The 16,535-nt window shown below is 43.1% G+C and overlaps 2 protein-coding genes across 2 annotated transcripts in view; one reads left to right on the top strand and one right to left on the bottom strand.

Moving 5' to 3' along the window:
• Positions 1 to 13,852, bottom strand: part of SUGP1 (SURP and G-patch domain containing 1) — a 49,381-nt gene extending 35,529 nt beyond the window's left edge. Inside the window, exons 1-2 of the mRNA XM_015415524.1 lie at positions 13,813 to 13,852; positions 1,464 to 1,679 (exon numbers count right to left, since the gene is read on the bottom strand). Coding sequence (XP_015271010.1) covers positions 1,464 to 1,679; positions 13,813 to 13,837 — 241 coding nt within the window. The 5' untranslated portion in view covers positions 13,838 to 13,852. The remainder of the gene's footprint in view (positions 1 to 1,463; positions 1,680 to 13,812) is intronic.
• Positions 13,853 to 13,951: 99 nt separating this feature from the next.
• MAU2 (MAU2 sister chromatid cohesion factor) overlaps positions 13,952 to 16,535 on the top strand; it is a 58,708-nt gene continuing 56,124 nt past the window's right edge. The window contains exon 1 of the mRNA XM_015415523.1: positions 13,952 to 13,980. Coding sequence (XP_015271009.1) covers positions 13,952 to 13,980 — 29 coding nt within the window. The remainder of the gene's footprint in view (positions 13,981 to 16,535) is intronic.

Below are 16,535 nucleotides of genomic sequence, written 5' to 3'. Positions count from 1 at the left end.
TTTCACCCTGCTGTGCTAATGTCTACTCGGGCCAGTTTGGTGTAGTGGTTAAGAGTGCGGACTCTAATCTGGGAGAACCAGGTTTGATTCCCCACTCCTCCACGTGCAGCTGCTGGTGTGACCTTGGGTCAGTCACAAGTTCTCTCAGAGCTGTTCTCTCAGAGCTCTCTCAGCCCCACCCACCTCACAGGGTGTCTGTTGTGGGGAGGGGAAGGGAAAGGAGATTGTAAACTGTGGGGTATATATCCAATCTCTTCTCTCTCCTTTTAAATGGAAAGAACCCTCCAAAGCTGAAATCCACTCTGTACAATTTGAAGTAGCACAATCCACTATACCACCTGAGGGCTCCACCCCCTCGTTCTGCTGCAAGGTATGTCAACTGGGACCGCAGCTCACCCTTTAAAGCCCCAAAGGTTTACTTAAGAGTCCTGGAGGACGAAGTAGCTACCAGTGGAGGAGAGACCTCATATGTTGCCAGTACTAGACACTTGTGTGCCTTCCAACTAGAAGACCACTAAAGAAGAGGGACATGCTCTTGGGGGGAGGGGGGAGTGCTTTGGCAGAGACTCTGCAGTAGGAGGGACAACACTTGAGGCAGCAAGACTACATGGCCCTTGGGGGGGGGTGATGTCGAGCCAAGGGGCAGGGAGAGTCAGAGCAGTAAACTGTTCAGAGGCATAGCAGGCGGCCTCTATAGTCAGCCAGAAGCGCCATCGGGAAGTCAACTCTTTGATTTAGTTGTTGACGCAGGCCGGCAGGCAATTTGTGGATTACCAGCTCAAGGGTTAAGCTAAGTCCATCCAGTGATCTTCCAGGCTAAACTGAGATTTGGCTGGGGGGAGGGGAGTGTCTCAATCTAGCCCCGCACGTAAGCAAGTAGCTAGCGTATGTGATTCTTTTTTAAAGCCAGAGAAACCACCTTTTTAAAGGGTGGAGATCAATTATAATGCACATGGACTTGCCAGAGGTTCCTGTGCTCAGAAATGGGATGCTGCACTAGATGGACCCGTGAGCCTGATGCGGTTACCTCTGTGGAATCTTCCTGTACAAGAGCAGTCTATCTTCCAATGTAAGAAGGTAGGCCTTTTATGCCACCACTTGTGGGCATTGTGGAGGCATTTGGCCGGCTCTGCTGGGCAGGCCTCATCCAGTACGGGCAACTGTTACATGTACGTCCATTGCTCCACTGGGAGGCACACCATCTCTCTTAGCCCCGCAACAAGAGGGGCAGCACTGCCCTATCATACAGGGCTATCCCAGAGATTACAATACAATAAAATATATGAACTATTTAAAACACTCACCAGCGATACGGCAATACCAAGAATTGCATTTCCTACAGGGTTGTTTAAAAGATCATTAAAACGGAATGCAGGTATAACAACATGATTGCCGTCATGTTTATAAATGGGATTATAAACAGGACCACGAAAATGGTAGAATGGCATGTCTCCCCCCCCAACCAATATTGGTTACATCGGAAAAGCGGCAACAGGGTTTCACCGTCTGGACGCACTCGCTATTCTGCGCTGACTGCTGACTGGCCAGTTGGCCACGTTTGGCCATCTTGGCCTCAATCTCGCGCTTCTTCTGGGCAATCAGCTTCTCCTGATGGAGGATGTTCACGTTGGCCTTCACTGACTTGGGTGTCGTGACTCCAAACCACCGGCTGGCTTTCCCTGGTCGGAGGAGGGAAATGCAGGAAGGATTATTAATGCCAGGAGCTCACAAAGTAGAATTTTTGCTCACAAGACTCTACAGCTTAGAGGGAACACAGCAAGTGTTGGAACATTTTATCATATGTAGTGGTGATGCACAAAAATACAAAAATACTGGATATTTATGCAGAAAATAATACAAGAAATGACTAAAGTGAAACTTGAGCTACGGCTGGAAATATTTTTACTTAATATACTTCCAGAACACATTAATTATAATGAAAAATTCTTAATACTATATATATTAACTACAGCTAGGATACAATGGGCAAAGTACTGGAAGCAAGACAATACCCTGAAACAAGAGGAAGTGATAGACAAATTGATGGGGGTAGCCGAAATGGATAAACTGAGTTTATTGTTACAGGGGGGAAATGAAGAAATTTTTGCAAAATGATGCTCGGGAATGTATAAGTGGTTAGAAAACGGATAAATGACTCTAAGATGTATGTATATGAATGAACTAACGAGCATGTATGAAAATTAATAAATAAAATTATATTAAAAAATAAGTTTGGGTCACAGGACGCGCATGGAGCTGCCAACCACTGGTCTGGGCCACCTGCTATGATTGGCGGTGGCTCTCCAGGGACACAGCTCACATCAGCAACTACCTGAGCTTCTTAACTGGAGCTGCCGGGGAATCAAACCTGGGGACTTAGGACCAAACTGCATGAGCAGCAGGTCTGTAGCACAGCTGTCCCAGCAAGATGACCAACCACAACAGGAGCAGAAGGACATAAGATTTCACTTAACCTCCCCCTCCCCCAAAGATAATTTCCTATTGGTTTATCTCATCTTAAACTTATACACAACATATATACAGGACTCCCAAAGTCTCCTGGGAGATTTGTCTTAGTCAAATAGCTCCCCATCAGTGCTCTGAACAGGACCCTCCCAGACCAAAACATGGGAACATTTTTACTGTTTGTTATTTTTTAAATTTATTTTATTGCCTGTCTTTGTCGCGGAGGTCAAGTCAGAGTACAGAACCACACTATTTCCTCCTGGCAGCCCCCACATCCTCTCCCCTTCATCTGCTTCTTTCTCTCCTTCTCACTCACCAACCAGCCTTTAACAACATAAGAACATAAGGGAAGCCATGTTGGATCAGGCCAATAGCCCATCCAGTCCAACACTCTGTGTCACACAGTGGCCAAAACCCAGGTGCCATCAGGAGATCCAGCAGTGGGGCCAGGACACTAGAAGCCCTCTCACTGCCCCCCCCCCAAAGCACCAAGAATACAGAGCATCACTTGCCCCAGACAGAGTGTTCCATCTATACCTTGTGGCTAATAGCCACAGATGAACCTCTGCTCCATAGGTTTATCCAGTCCCCTCTTGAAGCTGTCTATGCTAGTTGACTTGCCACCACTTCCTGCCGCAGTGAATTCCACCTCCTCCTGAGTCTCTATATCCTTGGTTTTGAGCAATGTTGCTGGTGTGCTACGAACTGAAGCATCCACCTTACTCACATGCATTGCTCCTTTTTTACGCGTAACATCAGTGCATCGCATTCTTAGCTGCCGCAAGCCAATTTGGAAGACTTTTTTTGTCAGAAGAGCTAGATAAATAAGGAACGTATTTGGCTGGGACTGTGTCACTTTCTTCTTACCTTCTAGAATCGGGTTAAAACTTCCACGTTAGTCTGTTTTAATAGGTATCCATCACTGTGGCGAACACAGCTCTTCTGTGAGTCAATTGGCTTAATGATGTGAAAGCTTGGGGGAAAACCTTCCAATGAAATATCCACTGCTTTTGAGTGACAGAAAACTTATCTTACCTAGAGATATAAAATTTCCGGAAATTTTGAAGCTCAGAACCCCCCCCCCAGTTTTTTTTCCATTTTTTTTTTTGGGGGGGGGAACGGAAATGTTTGGGAAAATTGAAAAAAATGCTACATTAGCACTTCTTTTTTCTTTTCCAGATTGAAAGTCATTCTGTTACTTCAGGAACATAAAATATGACTATGGACATTTTCCCTTGGCATGAAATTATCACAACTAGCATATTAAATATATAGTGTATCCAAACAACTATTACACAGTTCAGTTTGTAACCTAGGACTTGCTTGTCCTCAGTGCACAGAAATTTGATTAATCTGATACCATACACATTTTTTAGAAATGATTTGGAAAATATCTGAACACCATGTCTTAAACATTTTATTCATCATGTTAAAATAAAACATTCCATAATCAGTTTCTTTTCTTTTTTTCAATTTTTTGGGAAAAAAACAAAAAAGGTTTCAGGGAAAAAAACCATTTCTTCCCGAATTTTTCCAGTTTTTTTCCTGAAACCTTTTTTGTTTTTTTCCGAAAAACTGAAAAAAAGAAAAGAAAAGAAACTGATCTCTAATCTTAACAATACTGTCTTGGGATCTAAAGAGATGATAATTCCTGTAATGCTCCTCAACCTTTTGAGCTTGTGGGAACCCTTTGGAATTCTCACACAAGGGGATGGGCACAACTATAAAATGGCTGTTGCAGGAGGCAGAGCTACGCACACGGAGGAGGCCCAGGCGCAAGGGAGAAAAGAGATAGTTTGAACATACACACACCGGGAAAGATGGGCTGGAGAGGACAAAAGGAACACTGCGATGGTAACTCCCACTGAGACCGTATTCTAATTTGCACAACCGGTCAGCTCACGAGTGGCCTATCGGAAGACTTGCTGGGCCAGACCCCCACATTGCCACGCCCACTTTCTAAAAATACTTCACGGGGACTGGAAAAGATGCCAGTGGGCTACCACGCTGGGGACCCCGCTTGCAATATGATAAATATCTGCAAGGATTATAGAGAAAAATGTTTTTACCGTTGGACACGGCCAAAACATACACGTTCTGCCATGATAAAACAACGTATTTGAATATTAGAGGAATTAGGAGGGCAGGCGCCTTTCAACAGGTTCAACAGGGAGGGAAATAGGCAGGGGCCAATATTCCCTCTAAGCTGAGTTGTGAGCTAGCTCACAGGTTTTTTTAGCCTCCGGCTCTCATGTTTTTGTGTTAGCTCAGGAAGGATGGCTCCAGAGCAAACTAATTTATGCAGTAGCCAAACTGCTCACTCACAGCTTTAATGCCAGTAGCTCACAAAGTAGAATTTTTGCTCACAAGACTCCACAGCTTAGAGGGAGCATTGGCAGGGACCCTAATTGCATTCAAGACAGCTGTTCCAAAGAATCTCTTATTCGTTGAACTTTCAAAACCAGAATGCAGAAACTTTCGAAGATACAACGTTCTATCTGTATGTTATTGGTGGGTCGAGAAGGCCTAGACATGTATCATGGTCAAGGATATCTAAAGAGCCGGGTAATCTAGAGCCGTCCACCCAGCGGTTCTAAAGCTTTGGCGAGTAGATAAAATGGTTACCACTCCTTAGAGAGGGTGGGCACACACACCCCCCCCGGTGAGGGAGGTGTTAGCCGGCGAACGGAAGGTTCGGCTCGCAAGATCAAAAAGCCTAGGAGATCTCTTCGGCATCAAGAAGTCTGTAATGGGCCGTTCTGGCCAGGCGGTGGCAGTATGGAGCTGCGACCCGAAGAGTCCTGGAGAGGAAGAGCTGACGTCATCCAGCCAAGCCAAGCCGAGTGGGGAAAATGCCGTCCGGATCACGTCTGAGTTGCAACTGAACAAATCCCCATCGGCTGCAAAACGTGTGCTATGTAAAGATTATATGTGTTGTCCTCCCTTACCCCTATAAAGCATTGTTAGTCCCTCGTGAAAAGAGTAACTGTAAATCACTCAGAGCCAGCAGCTCTGCAAGGATTGAGCGATCAATAAATTGAAAGATGATGATGATGATTATTATTATTATCATCATCATCTATTATTATTATTATTATCATCATCTATGTTTAGGCTTAGAGACGAGTACAATAGCTTTGGGGAAAATATACACTGTTTTCTAGGGCAGAGTGCATCAAAGAATCCACTCTTGCTTGGAAAAATGCAGCACTTAGCCAGACTCCAAATCCCTGTGGGATGCTCAGCCAAAGAACCAACAGACTAGTGGCCAGAGAGCTAATTCAACATGGCTAAGAGAGAACAGGACCCCGTCTCACTTTCTAATAAATTCCCAGGCAGAAAAAAATTGAAACCATCTGCTGTTTCGCTTTTGTATATTGTTTACAAACAGGGCTTTTTTGTAGAAAAAGCCCAGCAGGACCTCATTAGCATAACAAGCCATACCCAACAGCAGAAACTCATTAGCATATTAGGCAACACCCCCATGTTACCAGAAGTGTGGTCATCCAGCCACACCCGCCTTTTGCTTCTTATTCTGTTGCCCTTGCTTGTTGTCAAAACCCAGGGGTTTTTTTGTAGCAGGAACTCCTTTGCATCTTAGGTCACACACCCCTAATGTAGCCAATTCTAATGAGTTTCTGCTGTTGCGTGTGGCCTGTTATGCTAATGAGGTTCCTGCTGGGCGTGGCCAACTCGGGAGCCAGCCGGAACTCCGTTCCTGTGCGTTCCTGCCCAAAAATAGCCCTGTTTACAAATCTGGGAAACAATTCCTATTAAGGGTTTCAACCAGTAGCCTAATGCAGTTTGTCATAACCCAGTCTGATCATGGCTGCACATGTCCGAAGCATGCATTAAATATGGACCGCTGCAATAATGAACCGCCTGGGCTTAAAAGCCTTCTAAAAGATGTCCAGATATCAATTACTGCTAATGAGGTTCCTGCTGGGCGTGGCCAACTCAGGAGCCAGCCGGAACTCCGTTCCTGTGCGTTCCTGCCCAAAAATAGCCCCGTTTACAAATCTGGGATTGTTGTTTACAAATCAACCAGTAGCCTAATGCAGTTTGTCGTAACCCAGTATGATCATGGCTGCACGTGTCCGAAGCATGCATTAAATATGGACCGCTGCAATAATGAACCGCCTGGGCTTAAAAGCCTTCTAAAAGATGTCCAGATATCAATTACTGCCTCAGTCATTGGGATACTAAGTTTTATAGAGTCTCTCCCTATAACTTTCACTTTAGAAGCATACCGTGGAATATCAGGCAACAGAAACAAATTACATTATTGAACTAAACTTAAATTAAGGTTCTTCTTGACTTGTATGAATCCCCTCATGAATAGACTTTCATACGGCTGCATGATCAATGTTTGCTATGTTTGGAAATACTGACCTACCTTCTAATTTTCCTCTTTGTAAAGTTTGTAAGACTACCTTTGGCTGCGTGTGTTTTAATTAGCCCATATAAATTTCCTAAATTTAGTATTTGCCTTGTCGGTTTTATGGGTATGTTTTCAAAAAGGAAAAAGAACTCTTGGAATAATATTTTTTACAGTTGTTATTTTTCTAAACCAATTACGATGTAACACTGACCACCTACCAAGCCCTATTTTAATTGATACCCATATTCTAGTATGATTTTGTCTATATAGATCTTTATTATGAGAAGCCATACCCAGTTGACAAACCACCATTGTTGCCCATTTAAAGCCATAAAGGGTTTTAATTCTGTTTTTTTAAGAAAACCACCAGTATTAATTCCAATTAAATCCATGTTCTTCTTATATAAGGTGTTGAGAAACAGTGCTATAACCCTCAACACATCCTAAACTAGCTTTTTAAAAAATATATTTATTTATACTTTTATACATTAACAAGAAAATAAACATATACAAAAATTAAATATCTTTTATAGTCTGTTTCTTCGCTCTTTCTCTAACCACTCAAAAAATCCCAACCACCGTTTTTCAAAAATATTCTGATCTTTCCCATATAATATTACATTTAGTTTATCAACTTCTGCTACTTCCAATAATTTATATATTATTTCATCTTTATGAGGTATTTTATCCTATTTCCAATATTTAGCCCAAAGGATCCTTGCTGCCGTCAAAATATACATCATTACATAAGCTTCGTTATAATTATACTAGCTTTTAATGAATGTTTTGAAACTTTTACAAATAACAAAACTTATTTTGAAATTGTTTCCAATTGACTCTACATCTTTTATATCCTGATTGACCCTAGAGATGGGAAGGCCCAGAAAAAAAACACCACTACCCCCGGAAAAACAGAAAAAAATGGATTATGGAATATTTTCTTTTACAATGACAAATAACATCTTATGACAAGATGTTCACATATTTAATCCTCCAGTATTATATCTAAAAACTATGTAACATGAAGATTTTTATGTAAGACTATTGAAGTATCAGATCATTGCAATTCCTGTACACTAAGGATAATCAAATGCCGGAATACAATTCAAATAATAATAAAATACTGAGGATACAATTTGGTTTTTATTAGGTTTTTTTTTTTTTGCCTGCTCTCATAAACTGGAAAAATGTTCTTTACATTTCAGGACCCTGTAGCTCCATTTGTAACAAAAAACAAAACATTAAAAAGTAAATTCAATTCGTTATTATTTTCTGAATAAGCTGTACTTTTAATGTATCAAACATGATACTTTTATGCCAAGCCAATTTATGCACACTGCATTTTATGTTCCCAAAGAACAAAGTAACTTTCAATCTGTAAAGAGTACTAATATTGCATTTTTTCAATTTTTCTAAAAATGTCCTGGGGGAACAACTGGGGGAAAACTTTCCCCCCATGGCGTCAAAATTTCTGGAAATTTCACAACTCTAATAATCATGTCAGCTAGAGGTTCAATACTTAAAGCAAATAAAACTGCTGATAACAAGCAACCTTATCTAATACCACAATTACAACTGTGCCTCAATTTTATATTAAATTCGATAATAGACATGAATAGGTCAAGACTGAGTGTTAATTAAGAAGTTGTATAAAGGTAAAGGTTTCCCTTGCTCGAAAGCCAGTCGAATCCGACTCTAGGGTTGCGGTGCTCATCTCCGTTTCCAAGCCGAAGAGCCAGCGCTGTCCGAAGACGTTTCCGTGGTCATGTGGCCGGCATGATAAAACACCAAGGCGCACGGAACGCTGTTACCTTCCCACCGAAGTGGTCTCTATTTATCTACTTGCAATTTCTTGCTTTCTAACTGCTAGGTTGGCAGGAGCTGAAACTAGAGACGGGAGCTCACTCCGTCATGCGGCACACTCGGGTTTCGAACTGCTGAACTACTGACCTTCCACAGCCTGCAGTTCAGCGCCTTAACCACTTGAGCCACCGCAGCTCCAAAGTAGTTGTATAAACAACATTTAAATCAGGGGTGTCAAACATGCGGCCTGGGGGCCAGATCAGGCCCCTGGAGGGCTTCTATCAGGCCCCTGGAGGGCTTCTATCAGGCCCCTGGAGGGCTTCTATCAGGCCCACAGTGGAACTGGCAGTCTTCTGCTTCTTCTTCCAGTTCTACTGTTGCTGCGTCATTGTAGGTTTGCGGCTTACAGATACACACCTGAACAGCATACTCAAGATTGCAACAGCACAGACATTTTGATGCAATAATTCAGAGCAAGACCTGTCAGTTATCAGACACGGTTAAATAAACAAAATATTGCAAGAGTGCTAATGTTTTAAGCATGTTTTTATTTTAAGTAACCTTTGTGTTTGTGTCCTTTATAAAGTTTATATCTCCGCTACCTGGCATTACATTTTATGACACACATGGCCCTGGCCCAACAAGGTCTCATTTATGTCAGATCCAGCTCTCGTAACAAATGAGTTCGACACCCCTGCTTTAGCCTTTAAATTTTGTGTTTATAGTACTGCAATGATTGTTTATAATTTTTTTTGTTGAGGGTGAGTTGTTTCAAAAAGAAATAACGTGATCTGACATTGTACTGTAATTTTTCTTTTTGAAATAAAAATATCTTTTAAAATAGCTGCATCTCAAAAAGCATTTCACTCATTTCAAACGAGTAGCATGAAAATGTGAGGACTTTCCCCCCAATTTTCCAATTGAAAATATTGGGAGATTTTGTAGAGCACTGAAAAATTAAATATTCTATAATTTCATATTAGTGAAATACTTCTTAATACAAAGTTTGCCCCACTCAAATTTATAGCATGACGAAAAACTGGGAAACACTGAAAAAAGCACCAGTGAATCTCCTGTGCCCATTTGGAATGAGTGAAATTAAAGACAAGGTTTTAATCAAAATGTGTAGAATGATAATTTCTATGCAGGACAACCTACAGCATTACCTAAAGTATACCGTAGACATACACAATGCTCTCCAAGAATTTCTTTTGTTTATGTGTAAATAATTTTTGCAGCAATTAATGTAATATTATTAAACACACAATGCATTCTTACAGATGTTTCAATGTTATAAGCGTACTTTGTCACCCAAATATGCTGGTAGTCCCACCCATTGTGACTACATACAAGAGTTTCTGTCCAAAGAATACACTTTAGCTTGGATTGTTATAACATTGTAGCCCCCCCCCCCCCCCCCGGCTTCAAAATGTCCAGAAAAAGTTAATCTCTAAATTGGCTGGATTAGCACGCCTGCTTTATTTGGGTATCTCATGACTGTATAGTTTTAATTTCTACACCAAAACCTGACCGGTATGCCTCACTTTTCCAACAAAGGTATTCACCTTTTACAAAAATACCAACCTGTTGAGCTCAGAAAGGGAAATAGCATGGAGAGTAATTCTGCATCTACCAATAGGCATTTTCACAGCCAAATTTTACACAGAGATACAATCCCTTGTACCCACTGCATTTCAAAGATTTTTCACCCCACCCTCTAAACACTCCCAAATGTTAACGTGTGTGCTTAATGAAGAATCTTGTGGCACGCTAAAGACTAAGTTATTGTTAGACAAGTTCCATCAGCTACAACCCTCTTCATCAAATGCATGAAATGCTTTAAATCTCCATTTTCCAGGGCAACATTTATGTTGTGTTACACTGCACATTAAAACAAGATCCATTTGAATACATTAACCAGTCCCACATGTTGGCTTTCTATCATCCACCCTGATTAATGTGGAAGTTTGCACACTGTTTCATGATACGTTGGTCAGTTTTAATCAAAAGTATTATGCATCTTTACACATCTAGAGTAGATTACTGCAATGCACTCAACATGGGGCTGCTCTTGATAAGCGTTCAGAAACTTCTACTCGTGCAGAATGCTGCAGCCAGGACGTTAACTGGAGTGAATCGTACGGATCTTACCACTCCAGTCTTGGCCCATCTACACTGGCTCCTGATCTGTTTTCAGGCACAATTCAAGGTGCTGGTGCTGACTTTTAAAACCCTACACAACCTTGGGACCAGCATACCTGAAGGAACACCTACTCCCTTACAAACCTACTTATCCACTTTGTTTATCTCCCAAGGCCCTGTTTCAGGTGTAGATTAGGCAGGTTGCAGCCTGGGAGAGGGCCTTATGAGTCACAGCGCCCAAACCCTGGAATTCTTTTCCCAGGAAGATTTGCCTGTTGCTGTCTTTCTCCAGATGGTGAAGCCTTTTTCGTTTCATGTGGCATTCCCTCAGTGATTTCTCCTTCCTGCCTCTAATCTATTGTTTTTATGTTTTGGTATACACATTTTAGCTTTGGTTGTAATTGTTTTAATGCATGTATTTATTTGGTTTGAATGGGTTTTTTTTAAAGACTATTTTATTACGTTTTCAATCTGTTAGCAGCCTTGACAGGCCTGATAAGGACAGCAAAGTAGGGAATACATTTTGTAAGTAAAACTTTTATTTTTAGATTATTCCTATGGAGCAACAGGAGTTTATGATCCCATCAACATGGGCCATTTACAACTGGTGAGTCACTAGCAACGTAAAATGCCGAGCACATGCACACCTTTAAAAGCTCTGTGCGAGAGAATCCTTTCTGTGGTGAGTTACCCACTCCTATTTAACCCAACCTGATAGTGTCAAACTTGCACAAAAATGAAAGATTATAAGTAGTCCAATCAATCCATAGTAAAAGCTTTTTGTTCCAGAAGTACTGCAAGAGAGCAGGCTCTCTAGTTCTTCAAGTCTAAGAAGCTTTCTATTTTTAGGTATCTTGGATACAGTCTTTATCCTCTTAACAAAAATTAGAATTTTTTCCCCAAGATGGGTAGCTGTGTTAGTCTGCCTGTAGCAGCACAAAAGAGCAAGAGTCCAGTAGCACCTTAAAGACTAACAAAATATGTGGCAGGGAAGGAGGTTTTGTGAGTCACCGCTCACTAGCACCTTAAAGTCTAACAAAATACGTGGCAGGGTAGGAGGTTTCGTGAGTCACTACGCACTAGCACCGTAAAGACTAACAAAACATGTGGCAGGATAGGAGGTTTTGTGAGTCACCGCTCGGTAGCACCTTAAAGACTTAACAAAATATGTGGCAAGGTATGAGCTTTCATAAGTCACCGCTCACTTCTGAAGAAGTGAGCAGTGACTCACAAAACCTCATCCCCTGCCACATATTTTGTTAGTCTTCAAGGAGCTACTGGACTCCTGCTCTTCTCTAGTTTTTATTTTATTTTTTGTTCCTCCTTCCTTCAGGAAGCCTGGTCCTTTCACCCCATTCCATCCTGAAAGGCCGAGAGTGAACAAGCGGCCTGAGGACCAGCAGTAAGCCCGACGGCAGGTCAGGGATTTGAATCCAACCTCCAGCCAACATTCCAACCATCACACCTGACCAAGGCTCCCTCTAAGCTGTGAACGAAAATCCTACTCTGTGAGCTCCTGGCATTAAAGTTGTGAGCGAGCGATTTGGCTGCTGCATCAATCAGTTTGCTCTGGAGCCCCATCCTTCCTGAGCGGAGACAAAACTGTGTGAGCCGGAGGCTAAAAAACTGTCAGTTGGCTCACACTAACTCACCTCAGAGGGAACACTGCACCTAACTACCTATTACACAACAACTGTGCTTTTTTCTCTCTCTCCAAACCTGCAGGCCAATTCTACCTCCATAACAGGTTCCCTGTTCCTGGCGCTCTCCCTTTGAAAGCCCAAGCTGTAATATACATTTTCGCCTCTAAGTGGCCAGGACACGAGCCAATGTTCCCTCTAAGCTGTGGAGTCTTGTGAGCAAAAATTCTACTTTGTGAGCGACTGGCATTAAAGTGGTGAGCAAGCAATTCGGCTACTGCGTAAATTAGTTTGCTCTGGAGCCCCTCCTTCCTGAGCAAAGACAAAAATGTGTGAGCCGGAGGCTAAAAGACTTTGAGCTCGCTCACACTAACTCAGCTGAGAGGGAACACTGCTCTAAGCTGTGGAGACTAGTGAGCAAAAATTCTACTTTGGGAGCTACTGGCATTAAATTTGTGAGCGAGCGATTTGGCTACTGCATAAATTAGTTTGCTCTGGAGCCCCTCCTTCCTGAGCAAAGACAGAAATGTGTGAGCTGGAGGCTAAAAGACTTTGAGCTAGCTCACACTAACTCAGCTTAGAGGGAACACTGCTCTAAGCTGTGGAGACTAGTGAGCAAAAATTCTACTTTGGGAGCTACTGGCATTAAATTTGTGAGCGAGCGATTTGGCTACTGCATAAATTAGTTTGCTCTGGAGCCCCTCCTTCCTGAGCAAAGACAGAAATGTGTGAGCTGGAGGCTAAAAGACCTTGAGCTAGCTCACACTTACTCACCTTAGAGGGAACACTGCTCTAAGCTGTGGAGACTAGTGAGCAAAAATTCTACTTTGGGAGCTACTGGCATTAAATTTGTGAGCGAGCGATTTGGCTACTGCATAAATTAGTTTGCTCTGGAGCCACCCTTCCTGAGCAAAGACAGAAATGTGTGAGCTGGAGGCTAAAAGACTTTGAGCTAGCTCACACTAACTCACCTTAGAGGGAACACTGCTCTAAGCTGTGGAATCTTGTGAGCAACAATTCTACTTTGGGAGCTACTGGCATTAAAGTTGTGACCGAGCGATTTGGCTACTGCGTAAATTAGTTTGCTCTGGCGCCATCTCTTCCTGAGCTAAGAGAAAAATGTGTGAGCCGGAGGCTAAAAAACTGTGAGCTAGCCCACACTAACTCAGCTTAGAGGGAACACTGGACACGACTCGCCTGTGTGGGAAAGAGAACGGAAAAGGGCAAAGGCGCATTTCCGAAGCAGAAAGAGAAAAGCACAGGCCAGGGTGGGAGGATGAGTAGGAAAGCAACACATTTGCAGGATCAGGCCACGCACCGGTGTGCGGGGGGGAATTAGGGGACAGTTACCTGGTGACAATGGGTTGAGGTGAGACTCACCTGGCGCATCTCGACTGTTGTCCATGGCTCCAAAAAAAAAAATGACCCCACCTCTCCCCGACCCCACAATGCACCGCGCACCAGCCTCTTTCCGTACTGCGCAGCCCCCCCACAGTCCCTGACGGAAGGAGCTGCCGCGATGGATTATGGGCAAACGAAGAGGCAGAGGTTGCTGGGGGTTGTAGTTTAGCATTCGGGACGCGGGCATAGAAGCACGCGGCCGGAGTCTCCTCCTTCCGACTTTCTGTAACGCTGTCGTATTTCTTTGAGCTGGTCGCGCTCGTTTCAAAGCCTTCTGCCCTTACACTGTCCCGCGTAGTGCTGAGGAGGCGAGTGGGAGAAAGGCACGGACTACGTTTCCCAACACCCCCCGCGAGAGCCTGGAGCTGTAGGGAGCGCGGAGACAATGTACCGCGAGCGTTCCAGTCTCTTGCCTCCGCAGGATGGACGTGTAGAAACTACATCTCCCATCAGGCACATCCGAGGGAGGAAAGCATAAACAAGAGCAATTGGATTTTATTGTTAATAATGACAGTTTAATACGTCTAATAATTTGTACGATTATTGTTAGTGATTACTGGGATCGATTAATAGTACTAATTGATGTTTTTTAATTTAGTATTGGACATAACAATATTGGGATATCAATTACTGACCTTCGTTTGAGTCCAGTGGCACCTTTAAGACCAACAAAGTTTTATTCATGGTATAATCTTTCATGTGCAAGCACACTTCTTCAGGTACACTGACCTTATTGTTTATAACGTGTTATTATTGCATAGAGAAGAGTTACCATATTTTGAAAAGCAAAAAAGAGGACATATTTCCAGACTGACTACTTCTGAACAAGTGATCACTGTGACAAATCTCATTTTAAATAACCTTACTATTTAAGCCGTGGTTATTGCTACTAACTAGGAATATTCCTGACCTTCCAACCCCAAAAGAGGACATTTTCATCAGGGTTTTTAAAAAGAGCTCAAAAGATCATGGACACCAAAAAAAGGGACATGTCTTCTAAAAAGAGGACATCTGGTAACCTTAGCCCAGAGATGTGTTTATTTACTTCATTTCTACCTCAGTTTTCTCCTCAGTAAAACTGAAATTATTGTATGCCGTTGAGTGTGGAATAGCCAGGAGATCCCCAGAGGGGGCTGCCAGTTTGGCTGCCAAAGCTGTCACTCTTTTTTTCACACTACTGGTTGGCAAATTATGCTCTTCTCTTTTTGGCTGAGAATGCTGTGACTTGCCTAAGATCACCCAGCTAGCTAAAAGTGGGGAATTGAACTCCGTTCTCTAGATTAGAGTCTGCCACTCTTAACCACTGCACCAAACTAGCTGTCCCCAGTGAGAGCCCAGAAAAAGCTTCCATAGACCCCTTCTCCATTTTATTGTCCTAACAACCCAGTGAGGTAGGTTATGCTGTAAGTGTGTTTCTGGCCCAAGGTAACCCAGCAAGCTTCCATGGCAGTGGACATTCAAACCAGAGTCTCACAGGTTCTTGTACAACATTTAAACCACTACATTATGCTGGTTATTAAGATCATTATTGGGGCTGCGGTGGCTCAAGTGGTTAAGATGCTGAACTGCAGACTGGAAGGTCGGTAGTTCAGCAGCTCAAGACCCAAGTGCCGCATGACGGAGTGAGCTCCCGTCTCTGGTCCCAGCTCTTGCCAGCCTAGCAGTTCAAAAGCAAGAAATTGCAAGTAGATAAATAGGTACCGCTTCGGTGGGAAGGTAACAGCGTTCCGTGCGCCTTGGTGTTTAGTCATGCTGGCCACATGACCTCGGAAATGTCTTTGGACAGCGCTGGCTCTTCGGCTTGGAAATGGAGATGAGCACCGCATCCCTAGAGTCGGATTTGACTGGCTTTCGAGCAAGGGAAACCTAATTATTGCACATATATGACTGATAATTCCTTTTGCTAGAATTAATAATGACTGATTCTATTGCATGAGATTATTAAACATAATTATAGTGATAAATTTTAATACCACATCATTAATAAAATATGCTTATGGCATAGCCATTGCCCACTATATTGGGTAAAGTATATAAAAGCAATTAATTACTTTTATTAATAATATTTATCTTCCTTATTCTGTTATTCTAGTAACCGCCAATTATATTCTTACAGGCGTGATTTGAAATAATACTGTTAACTACTAACCATTCATAATTCTGTTTATTCAAAAAATACATTCTAAAGGACAGTTCCTATCATACGGTGTCTCCAATCCTTCTGAGAGTAAACCCAATATAAAATGAGACTTGCTTCTGAGTAGACCTGCTAGGATCTCTCTCTCTATGTATTCTATTTTTCCTATTCCAGAAGGGTCGCCGTTTTACTTGGCAATGCCTAACCGCACCGTAACAACTACCACATTTACGGCGGCGGAACCTCTTGGGAGCCCAGCTGGGAGGTCTCGAAAGAAAGGGACGGCAAAGAGGGATTTAAAGGTCCTTCGTCGCGGGAAGACTACACCTCCCGTGATGCTTCGCGGGGCGACGGGCCGCCTACGCGCCCGGCTTCCCACCCCAGCGGCTTTCGCATCCCCGCGCCGCCGCGCCGAAGACTCCATCTCCCAGGTCGCCTCGCGTGCGGGCCGCGACGTGCGCCTGCGCAGTGCCCCCCCTTTCTCCTTAAGCTTGCCTGAGAGGACGAAAAAAAATCTAAGATGGCGGCCGTGGGAGCGTCGGGCGGCTCGACGGGGGCCGGAGGC

This window comes from Gekko japonicus, unplaced genomic scaffold (assembly GCF_001447785.1).
Source record: "Gekko japonicus isolate JY-2015 unplaced genomic scaffold, Gekko_japonicus_V1.1 scaffold1726, whole genome shotgun sequence".
NCBI classification, from domain to species: Eukaryota; Metazoa; Chordata; class Lepidosauria; order Squamata; family Gekkonidae; genus Gekko; species Gekko japonicus.
Note: the sequence above shows the minus strand (reverse complement) of the source record. Positions and strands in the feature narration are given on the sequence as shown.